At 32.2% G+C, this 13,219-nt stretch overlaps 1 protein-coding gene across 1 annotated transcript in view; it reads left to right on the top strand.

Annotated features, from left to right (window-relative positions):
* LOC106457841 (lachesin-like) overlaps nt 1-13,219 on the top strand; it is a 135,646-nt gene that overhangs the window by 116,366 nt on the left and 6,061 nt on the right. The window contains exons 6-8 of the mRNA XM_022383886.1: nt 180-464; nt 2,233-2,310; nt 5,919-5,993. Coding sequence (XP_022239594.1) covers nt 180-464; nt 2,233-2,310; nt 5,919-5,993 — 438 coding nt within the window. The remainder of the gene's footprint in view (nt 1-179; nt 465-2,232; nt 2,311-5,918; nt 5,994-13,219) is intronic.

Raw genomic sequence — 13,219 nt, 5'->3', positions numbered from 1 at the left:
AAGACCAAGGAGAAGATGATTCTGATTCTTAAAAAAAGTACAACTGAATTTTGACAGTATTATTCTCGAATAATTTTTTTAAATGTATAATTGCTTCAAACTTGCTGTTTTCAAACATAATATGAAAACCAGCACTTTCTTCTAGTACGTATAGTTACAAATATATTTTTTCTTCCCAGTTCCGCCCGAGATTATGATAAAAAATAATCTAATTGGAGCTCACTTTGGAACTACAGCTCTATTGAAGTGTTATATTCAGGCTCTACCATTTCCAAATATTGTGTGGAAAAAGGATGGAAAAATAATTTCGTCCGGAAAGAAGTATGAAATAGACATTCCAATCAAAAAGTATAAAATTGAAACAGTGCTGAGAATTCGGGATATACAGCTAGTCGATTTTGGGATATACAGATGTACAGTTAATAACAGTCTTGGCCAGGCAGAGGGAGAAGTCCAGATCTACGGTAAGATATATTTTTCTTTCAATTTGTTTATTAATTATTTTAAGAAGACTTCGTACTGATCCATTGTTTCTAAGTTTCCTTCTGAATATTGATCATTTAGTGTGCCTCCCATTGCAGACAATTGGAAGAAAGCTTATGTATAAACCAAACCATATGTATACATTTATAAACGCAACACACACACGCAATATCATTAACTTTAGTGCATTACAGTCAAAAGTTATCAATAGTTCTTTGAATATTTTTCTAAACATTTTTTTTGGAATTATGCCTACATCTAAATCTGCTAAAAACCAATAAATATCTAGCTCTGTTTCTAATTCTTGGTTCAATTTATCGATAAATTGTACTTTGTGTAAAAGATGTATATATATATATGAGCTTTTCCATTATACTTTCAAACTTTTCAAGCCTTTGAAAAACGGAATAAAATTGAAGACAATTTTCTTAAAAAAAAAAGTAAACTTTTTATAGTATGTAATAACAACAACATGTTCATGCTGATTTACTCATATTGGATACTTGTAATCAGTTAAGGACTTTAAGCTTTGAATTATTTCAATTCTCATTAGCTCAGCAAGATCGATGATGATTAATATTATCCAAACGAACTTTATACATCAAATGAAGACGAATATAACAAAATGGAAGACATTCAAATCATCACGGACAGATACAAATACTTTGCTGACTGTTAGATTGAAATATGGGTTAAGGATTTGTTTATCCATTTATTAAAATGCTGACTGTTAGATTGAAATATGGGTTAAGGATATGTTTATCCATTTATTAAAATGCTGACTGTTAGTTTGAAATATGGGTTAAGGATTTGTTTATCCATTTATTAAAATGCTGACTCTTAGATTGAAATGTGGGTTAAGGATTTGTTTATCCATTTATTAAAATGCTGACTGTTAGATTGAAATGTGGGTTAAGGATTTGTTTATCCATTTATTAAAATGCTGACTGTTAGATTGAAATGTGGGTTAAGGATTTGTTTATCCATTTATTAAAAATTCAAATAGAGAACAAATATTCACAAGTTACTCATTTCTAATACTCATGAAAAAAACAAAAAACACGAAAACATAAGAGTACAAAAAGTAGTTCAAGTGTGTGATTGATGTTACTAAAATGTTTGATAAAGAATGAAAAAAATTTATAAAATTCACAACCGAGATTCCTGTCATGGATAAAGTCTCATAATTTTAATTTTCACTTTGTGGCCATTTGTTTTTTATTTTTACTTTGGGGAACCTGTCTAGTTTAATTAAGCTGTCTTTCAAATGGTCTGAAACATGATGTGATGGTATGGTTTTTAACCCAAAATTTTCTGACAGAAAAAAAGTGGAATGAAATACTTATGATTAAAGAAGAAAGAGTATTTTCTGTCTCATAAAGCAACTGTATTATGAAGGACATTTTAATGAAAGCCCTTGATACGCCACCAGCTCGTTTGTGTTGGTTTGTTCTCGAGCCAGTTTGAACTTCTTCTTCCACTAATGAAGGTCGATTTATCCAGATACAACCAATAACGTACACAGCGGTCACGCACACCTGTGACTGCTGATTGGTGGAGCGTTTGCTATCCATATATAGTTATAATAATACAATATGTTTAAAGGATGAGATCTAGTTTAGTGTATCATTTTTTTCTGTAAAAGTAGAAAATTAAAACTCTGTTTCTTTAATTAATTAAATATGAAGTATAATATAATGTTTTCGATCAAAATTACATTATCTGTTTACCATAACATCTTTCATCCAGATATTCCAAAGCCAACCTCGGTACCCACCTTAACGCTTCCAACATTATGTTCTACTACGATGGAGACCAGTTCTTGGAGTGAGTATATTTCGACGTTTCAATGTAGATATGATATATACAGTTCAGTGACTTTCTACGCATTTAGACATTTTGTACTATAAAAAATGTTCTATTCTAAAATAGTTTTCTTTTGAAAATCTGCACAAAGTAAGTGATTTTATTTGAACTATTAGTCATTCGACGGGTTTTGTGTGTTTATAGCATTGAATGGAAGGTGTGTTGTTTGCGATAACATTTTAGTTTAAGGGGAGACGTGATTTCAACATGTACTGACAGGATTTAATGGTCCATGAAACATATTATGTGGACCGAAACGTTAGGAAAACAATAAATAGATTTTACAAAGTAAAATAGAAACAGTATCGTTGTGATATACGTTTATAAGGATTGTCTGCTATTACTGAAATGTAAAGTTTTTCGTTTTAACGGTTTTACATCCTTACTTTAAAACCCAAAATGTCCATGGAGACACGTAACACTATAGTTGATGTGGATATCATCCTGAGAACTTTCATTATAACATGGGGTAAATCTAACATTCAAAGATCTTCCTACATATAAGGAATTTCTCGAATGAAAAGTAAAGTTAAGTAGTCCATTCTAGTGACCCGTTCCGTAACGTTTGAGACATCTTAGTTTTATGTTGGCACTTTCAATATTTTATTCTCGAAATTTGCTCTATAACCTATTATAAGCCCATTCAACAAATAATTCAGTATAAGTCAGAGCAGAAAGATTCATGGGTCATTGCACAAGCATTCTGTCAACATAGTATCAGACTGTACGTACAGCCTATCGGTATCGTTTGATAAATGGAAAACAAAAATTCAATAATATTTATACTTGAAGTTTAGCACATGTCTATATCGACCACCACCGTGCGCTTTTACCTTCTCTATACACTTGTATTTCTATTTGTATTCAGAACGTACTACTTAATTTGTTTATTAACTTAAATGAAATTCAGAACAGTAGAAAAATGAGGAAATATTCATTTAGACACATTCATAGATATAAAGACACGTATGAGTTTAAGCATTTCCTTGAACAGATTACACAGTAGAAACAGTAACAGTACAAACAACAACAATAGAGAAAGTAATAGAAACAATAGTGTTATAATCGATTTAAACCTCATGCACAGCATTAAATGTATTATAGATATGTAAGTCGCAGAGTTGAATGAGTTAATAAAAAATATAGACTTGTAAGTTGAACCTAACGTTTAGGGACAAATTTTGAAATCATTTTTCTCAAACAGTCATACATTTCTGATGAATAATTCGCAACTTAACAAAGTTTGATATCAAATTTTTGAAATATGTTTATTTATTTTTATAAACTTCCGATTATTCTGAAATTGGAGAATTCTGTTGTATGAAATATTGATATTTATTGCGTGGAACAAAATGCAGGATGGATTAATAATATAAAAACAAACACATTCACTTCCTACAAGGGATTTCACCAGTGATACAATCCGTACACTCACTTCCTGCAAGGGATTTCACCAGTGACACAATCCGTACACTCACTTCCTACAAGGAATTTCACCAGTGACACAATCCGATTAATTGATATTCACAATGAAGTATTTTTTCAAGTGTATACAACTCGATTAATAGTATAAATTATAACACATTAATACTTCTGTAAATGTGTTTAACATTTTCATAAAAAAGTGTCGTAGAAAAGAACGTTCAACAATACTTCACTACTGGTATTGTTTTATTTACTGGTTTTATTTTCAATTCTGCTAGTCTGTGTTTTAAATTAATAGTTTTAGGGAAAAACGTATTCTGTAATGCAAATAATCATGATACATAAATTCTAATTTATGCACATGTGGTTCGTGTCCCGATAACGCTTTAAACAATATCGCGCTCCGGACTTTGGGGCTGTGAGTGAGTTATAAGAGTAATGGTCAAATTCCACTATTCGGTCTAACAAGAGTAGTCCAACAGTTGGCGGTAGATGGTGCTGACTAGTTGCCTTTCGTCTAATCTAACACTTGAAAATTAGGGACAACTAGGCCTCGTGTAGATTTGCACGAAATCCAAAAACATAAAACTAACTTTCATGACATAAAAGTCTTTTGCAGTTAATTTTTTCTCCACTTCCTTCATATAAGGTGTTGTTTTACTTAGAATAGCAGTATTTCTCAGAGGAAATGTATCAGTTTTTCATCAACAGTTAGAATAAAAAATGATTTAAACAGACAACTCCTTCCTTTCCGGATGTTCCTTCTTTCGGAGAGTAGCAAGATAATTGTTCTAAACTATGATTAAATAAATAGTGTGAGATGATATGCTACGTAATCCTATCTTTCGTTTATTTTCATCTTAGTTCTTGTTGCAAAGTATTACTAATGATCAAACAAAATACCAGACTTAGCCGTACCTTCTTTTGATTTATAAAATAGCTGAAAACTAACAAGTGTTTGAAATAAAATATCATATGAAACAGTCGAATTTCATCACTTCCGAAGTTTCGTCTATTCGAAACGTTATATGTCGTTTAACGAATTGAAAAGGACTCAACATTTAGTTGAGAAGAATAAGGGTTAATATAAAATGTTCAAGTGCATCATTCTCGAACTCTTATCATTTTAAGTCGCATTTTCTTTACATAATCATGACTGATCATAATGACTGTTTACGAAAGAAACATCAATTGATTGACTCAACAGAAGAAACTGAGAAGTAAAGTTATATGAAAAGAGGTCTAGGAATCTTCAGATAACGTTACGACTAAAACCCAAGAATATACTTATCCTATCTTTAGTTAATTTCGTTTGTATCATGTGTATATAAAAGTTATTTGATCACATTTTTCCTCCAAAATATCTGAACTTATTCATATATTTTTGTGTTTGAACATTTAACCTGAGATTGTTAACCAGACTATTTTCCGCAATTCTCATGTTTTATTTATTGCAAACATAAAACTAGTTATCACGTTAAGCTTATCTCGTTAATGTCATTAGACAGTGGCCACGTTAACTAAGTATCATTTCTCACAATTAAGATTGAGTGACAAAGGTTGAGCTATGACTATGGGCTACTAAACAGTTTTCATAGAACGGCTCTGAGTATTGTTTGTTTTGTTTTTTCAAGTACAAACGTTTAGCTCATAGCTCCGTTATCTCTTGAACGATTTGAGATCTAATTACAGTTTTGGACTCAGGAGGTCAAACCCTATCGAATGATATATTTGATTACGCTCAAGATCTCATAGATTAATTTACTCTAACCCTACCTAAAATAATTTCAATTTGAGGGTAGGCTGGTAGAGATCCTGATCAGTAATAAAATTAAATTGGGTATAAGCGCACCCCATGCTTGGTATTTCTGGCGCACAGAAATACAGCTAATAGAAAGGGGGAAAAAAGGATTTGTAGATTAATTTAATCTAATCCTGCCTAAAAGAATTTCAAGTGCCGCGTCTATTGAGGACTTTCTCTTGTTTATCAAAATTTTATATTACTTTTCTTAAAATAAAATCTGGCCATGTGCAAACCCAAAAAACTGCAAATATTGTAAGTTGTATAAAGTGATTTACTTTACTATGTAAAGATGACCTCAAAATGTTTCATGGTGATAATACGCTGCTTATATATTGTTTAGACGACATTCCACGCAGCAGTGAACCAGAGAAGGATCACGGGTATTTTCCTAAAGAATCAGTTCAAACTGCTAAAGGTGAGCTTATTTTATTTGTGTAATATCTGATATGATTAATATTATAGAATTATAATAATAATATCATAAGATAACGTAAGTATAATATCCTGCGACAACCAGTAACACCATAGGTAAGAGAATTAAAATTTCTAACAGCTAAGTCTATCTTCCTGTCTGTCAGTCTGTCTATCAGAACGAAACTTCTGACGTTTGGCATGTCGCCCATGTTGATTTTGAGGTATTTGCTATTATTAACCAGTATACTTTGATTACTAACTCTTCTTGTTGATGTAAGTTACATCTGTTTAGTGTAATCATGTGTTGAGGAAACGTTGTAAATGTTTGTAAAAAACCATTTAATGAAACACATTAAGTTCATAACTGTATTTCTATCTTACTTTAAATTGTTGTTTGGCTTTTATGAATCACTTAACGCTTCTATATTGGCAATAAAGAAATAGATAAGGAAACGTTTTAATTTCCGTATTTACCATTGTATTAGTTATTGGGTTTATGTAACACATTTAAAAGTTTCATTTAACATCCCTTTAGCAATCTTTAAATATAACTAATTCCTAAATATACTCATCAGAATAAAACACGAGGAAGTGGAGACAAAACGACTTCTACTTAAACAAGGCTAGATTTTAACAGTGGCTTTAAAGTCTTCGTCACCATTAAAAGTGGATCAATAATTTTAATAAGATAGCATTGCTTTGGAAACAAGCCTACGAAGTGAAAAAAATGCGCCTGCCAGTCTCTTTCTTTATCTCCAAGCATAATTATATATATAAATGCAGTGCAAACTCGGGGACAAAAAACGTTCGTTAAAGACAAACAAGAGGAAATCCTCAATAGCCGCGGCACTTCAGATTCTTTTAGGCAGGATTAGAGTAACTTAATCTATGAGACCTTTTTTTCCTCTATTTATTAGCTATATTTTTGTGTGCCAGCAATAAAAAGCGTGGGGCACGCGCACACCCGATTTGATTCTATTGCTGATCAGGATCTCTACCAGCCTACCCAGAAATTAAAATTATTTTGGGCAGGTTTAGAGTAAATTAATCAATGAGACCGTAGTCGTGAACAATCAGTCGATAGGGTTTGACCTCCTTTGTCTAAAACTGCAATTAGATCTCAAATCGTTCAAGAGATGACAGAGCTATGAGCTAAACGTTTGTACTTGAAAAAACAAAACAAACAATACTCAGAGCCGTTTTATGAGCCGCTGTGTCGCGGCTAAAAACTGCAGGTATGTGTATAATGCTAAATGTTTAGCAAAAGCAACAGATATTCTAACATGAAAATGTGTTCTAATAAGACAAGGGGGAAAACAAAACAAAAACGACTTATATGAAAATCTCCATCTAACAGGCTTTCAAAAGAACAACATTTACGAAAGTAGTGCCCATATAGTAAACAGGATTCTGTCTTTCAGTTTTTCCTTATATCTTTCAGGCAAAATATAGTTTCGTTCTTAGTATTTACTGTTTTCAAACACATACACACATACACACACATATATATATATGCTTCTCTTTATAGTAACGATTTTGGATACCGAAAGTTGATGAACACTGAAAACAACAGACATAAAATGTTTGACATAAACCGTATTAAACATAACGAATTTCAAGTCAGAGAAGTGTAAAAATGGTATTTCAGACTTATTCATGTACCACAAGTCAATGTCCAAAGACCATTTGTTCAATACCATAACCCGTCTGCTTAGTTAGATGATGACAAACAAAAATTTATCTGAAGATTTATATACGTAGTACAAGAATTTAACGGTGATTTTAAACGCTGAAATTAGAAATCAGTGGAAACGAACCGAAAGCCCGTTGACCAATACATTGTTTTTGTATTCCGTAATAAACTTATCTTAATTTAGTGTATACTTCACCTTATTTGTTTTATTCCCCATTTTGGGAAGAAATGGGTCTAATACTCGTTAGAAAAATCTCTGTCTCATGCTAACAATGAATCAGATTACTGATATGGATAGAATGAACCTAAAAAAAATCTGTGATATAAATGACTTGATAATTCCGACCTTTACGTAAAGTTTGACTAGAACTATGTCGTAGGGGCTGGTGATCTTCAGTGTGTTTAAAAGTTGGTGCTTTTTATAAATGAATGAAATTTAAATTCTTACACAAATATGTCAATGTAAACTTCTTTATCTATAATTTAAAATTCGTTAGTCTGTCATAAGTCTATTCGTGAATCTATAAGCGTGTAAATATGCACAGCTTCAGTAAAAAATGATCGGAAGCGTATTGCCAGTTTAGCTTTATTAAGTTATATAGTGAGATTTAAACTGTCATTCTTATTCGAGCTGAGAAAGATGAAAATTAATGATTAAATTATTTATTCGGGACATGCAAACAATGCAACAGTAAAATCTTGCATATAGCCAGTTATAAAATTCAGGGGGACAAGGTGCCGAAGTTTACTTTTTTCACAAAAATACAACAAGTTATCAATCACAGATTAATTCTAATTTCAACTAAGATTCCTTTTAGTCTTACTAAGTTCCTAAACTTTGTAAAGGCAAAAACATCTCATAGATGTGTATTCTGAATTTAACTCTAAGGTAAACGGTATGTGAACACGGTAATAGTGGTGTAACGAATTTGTTGTTATGTATTTATTTTAATATGAACGTCGCTTATATTAAGTTTATATTTAAAACCTTGCATAGCGTGTAGTGTTAGATATGTATTGCGAAACTCCCGCCTATTCTCCAAAGTTGCAGAAGATTCTCGAGAGTAGGAATCAACAATATATCTATATATGTAAACGTTTAAATATAGCTTAGTATTGTTATGCAATCTGAATTTTCTAGAAAACCTTCCCACGCTTATAACTACAACCAACGCGACGCGCCAAAAGAAGTAGTGTCTATTAGTAGGTCGCTATAATCAGTAAGCTGTAAGCTTCGAAAGCTATAACTGTGATTTTTATAACTCTTATCAATCGGAAAACTTTAGATATTTGACCAGGAGCATTTACAAAGTTCGAACATTACAACCCATTCAACTTCAGTGGATTCTCATCTGACATGAATATTTTTACGTAAACATTACCTAACTCTAACGTGGAAAACCTAGCGTGTGTGGCCAAGGACAAAGTTAGCTAACTTCCCGGCGAATCGTACTTATATCAACTCGTAATTAACTCGCTCATCGTGAACCCTCGATAAGATATCAAGGGAGTTCCAAACTAGAAAGAAGATTTTATATTGTTTGTAAGTTTGTGAAACTTTTGTTTATAAATCTTTGTTCGTAATAACTATTTGTAATAATAATTATTGCCGTAAATTGTATTATTATGCATATATTACAAACGTATTTGTGTTGAAAACGAAGATTGTATGTATCAATCTTGTTGGCAAATATCTTAAACTGACTATATATCGGCTTTAATTTAACTATTAAATCGAAAGTACAATTTAACTACTAAATCTAAAGTATCATTTAACTCAATTTCAGATCATTTGAAATTCTAATACGTAACAGTAGCAATATCGGAACACTGAAACAGTAGCCTTTATGTACAATCCACACAGTGTCTCTTTCTTGTTCTATTAAACATTTTCATTCCTGAAGCAAACAGTTATCCTAATTATCACATAATGCTTGTCAATATAGTCTAACAAAAATGTTTCTAGAAATTCTCTGGCAGTCTTGATTAAGCTAGAGTTATTCTTGCTTTCAACAAGATTATGTCATCACAACTTTACAAGATATAAATGATCCGTAAACTTATCCACCGCGGGGGTCTCCAAATGTATTATAATTTAGAAATATTTACTGTCTCTAACTTTATTTTGTCCATTTTAATTATTTATGGCAACTAATACTTACCACAAACCCTTTTGTGATGGAACATTTGTTTTTAAATCATGTTTGAAATATAAAACATCTTAACTCACGCATGTATACAACTTTCCTTTTAGCACAATACAAAAGGGAAACGGATTAAAGTTGATTTCACACAAAAATTTGTGTACTTAAGCTGCGAGTGCAAAAGAAGAATTATTTCGATGTCTAATGGTATAAAACATACTTCGATATCTGATGGTAGAAAACATACTTCGATGTCTAATGGTATAAAACATACTTCGATGTCTATTGGTATAAAACATACTTCGATGTCTAATGGTATAAAACATACTTCGATGTCTGATGATATAAAACATACTTCGATGTCTAATGGTATAAAACATACTTCGATGTCTAATGGTATAAAACATACTTCGATGTCTATTGGTATAAAACATACTTCGATGTCTAATGGTATAAAACATACTTCGATGTCTATTGGTATAAAACATACTTCGATGTCTGATGGTATAAAACATACTTCGATGTCTGATGGTATAAAACATACTTCGATGTCTGATGGTATAAAACATACTTCGATGTCTATTGGTATAAAACATACTTCGATGTCTGATGGTATAAAACATACTTCGATGTCTGATGATATAAAACATACTTCGATGTCTGATGATATAAAACATACTTCGATGTCTGATGGTATAAAACATACTTCGATGTCTAATGGTATAAAACATACTTCGATGTCTGATGGTATAAAACATACTTCGATGTCTATTGGTATAAAACATACTTCGATGTCTGATGATATAAAACATATTTCGTTCCATTGTTAAAATTAAACTAGCATTTAATTGTCTGTTTGGTTGTTATCAAGCACAGACTACACAATGGACTATCTGTGTTGTGCCTATCCCGGTTATCGAAACCCGGTTCTTAGCGTTATAAGTTTCAGAATTACGCTGGGTCACTGGGGGTTTGTTTGTTTTCAGAGCAAAGACATGTTGGGCTATCTGCTGTGTCCACCGCAGGGGATCGAATTCCAGATTTTAGTGTTGTAATTCCGTACATTTACTGCTGTCCCATCGAGAGACGCCACTAGGGGGCCATTTAATTTTTAAGCATAAACTTAGATTTGATCAATTTCACAATTTCCTAATGGATAAATCAAGTGGTATGGAAAACTAGCTGTATTTGTTAGTATGTTTAAAGCAAAACTCCGTCAACTATATCTTTTCTTAAAAACCTCGGAACGGGCGTAGCCTATTGAATAGCATGCTGGAATGTGGATATAAAGACCCATTGTTCACGTCCTGTTGTCGCAAAAGAGAAAAAATGCACTTCTGACTATGGGGGCATTATGAGGGTGTCAACCCAATCCCACTTTCCTAGTAAGACAGCCAAAGAGTTGGCGGTTGGTGCTAACTGCCTTCCCTCTAGTCTATAAGCTCAAAATGCGCCGATAGTCCTTGTGTAGCTATGGGCAAATGTTCGAAACAACGGAAAACAAACTTTATCCCTTTTAGAAAGAATATGAAACAACTTTGTATCGCAGGAGTAGCGATAACGTATATTCATAAAATATTAACATTAAGCCATTGCTGCGTTACCAGAACTACTTGTACTATTGAGAATGTAGTTCAGATATAGCATTGTTGACGAAGCTAAAAGGTTTGTTTGTTTGTAACTAAGCACAAAGCTACACAATGGGCTATCTGTGCTCTGCCCACCACGGATATCGAAACCCGGATTCTAGCGTTGTAAGTCCGCAGACATACCACTGTGCCACTGGGGGGCAGCTAAAAGGAGAAAGATGATATTTTTTTAAATAAATAACTTTAATTAACATTGTTTATGACGTTACACATTATAGTTCTAATAACGTCCAGTCACGTGCACACACATAAACAGATATGAACACAATTTATACATAAATTATATATATATATATATATATAATATTATTTTAATTGAAGGCAATTATGACACCAGAAATACTTCCTGTTGGGCATGGCGCAATTGTTTAAAGTAGCACTTTAATGTTATTACCCCATTATTTACAAGCATCGTCTGACATTTATGTCTTATGTCTTCGTTCGTAGCCATTGAATAACAAAACAATTATTCTTACAATATGACAGTCATAAAAGTTTCTATATATCACAGCTACTGAGCTTCACATACACTTCCTGCAATCTTTCAATCGGTAGCATTACACATCTAGAGGTATTATTGTTTGTTAAATAATATGTTGAACAATTGCCAAGTTTTTTAATATTTATATTTAAAGAAGGATGACGTTTCAACAAAGGTCGCCGACTCGATGATCGAGCACGAGAACATCTGAACCATATTAAACTTTGGAACCAGGATACATACACCTATAGGCAAACATTTCACCATCAAAAACCACACATTTGAGGATTTCTCCATTCTGGGACATATTAATGCTCCAACAGATATTCACAAAAGAGAACGACTGGAAAGGAGAATAATCTACAATCTGGAGACCCTACAACCATGTGGTTTAAATGAATGCTTTTCTTTCCTATAAATTTTCATTTTTCCATTTTTTGTTTAAATCTTAATTGCTATCTGTTTTATCTATTCATGACTTTTCATTTTTATGTAATTTTGGAAAGAAATTTCACACTCAACGTTCCAAATACAACGCACGAATTTCTTTTTTAATTCTGCGCATGCGCCTTTGTTGTAAGTTGTACGAGCTGACGAAGAACGTTGGCTTGAAACGTCATCTTTCTTAAAATTTAAATAAAAAAAAACTGGGCGATTGTTCAACCTATTATTTAATTTCGATATATTTGTCACCTACATGGCTTTAACTATACATATTTGTTTTTAAACATTAAATCATTTATAAATATTCACCAGGTTTCCCTGAGCGAAATTTCTATCACTATATTACATTATATTGATGGGTCATTATCAAATGTCTACGAAACGTCTTTACTTTAGTTTTATAATAAAACAATACTTATTAGTTATTCATATCTTAGGTTGCTGTTTAATACCAGAACGTATCAAGTCAAGTTGTGACAAAAACGGTATTTTATGTGGCAATGTAAATAAAATACATTACGTTGCACAGTGTATGAACTTTAGACTACAAATATAAAGCGTTGTCGAAATGTTCCACGAATACTTTCCTTTCTGAAACCTACTATCTGGTTATCTAACTTTACAACCATAGATGGTATCCAACTGTTTTTTAAAAACATTTTGTGCTGAAACCTACTATCTGGCTACATAACTCTAGGACTATCGATGGTCTCCAACTGTTCTTTAAAATCATTTTATGCTGGAACCTACTATCTGGCTACATAACTCTAGGACTATCGATGGTCTCCAACTGTTCTTTAAAATCATTTTATGCTG

Source organism: Limulus polyphemus, unplaced genomic scaffold (assembly GCF_000517525.1).
Source record: "Limulus polyphemus unplaced genomic scaffold, Limulus_polyphemus-2.1.2 Scaffold380, whole genome shotgun sequence".
In the NCBI taxonomy this organism is placed as follows: domain Eukaryota; kingdom Metazoa; phylum Arthropoda; class Merostomata; order Xiphosura; family Limulidae; genus Limulus; species Limulus polyphemus.
Note: the sequence above shows the minus strand (reverse complement) of the source record. Positions and strands in the feature narration are given on the sequence as shown.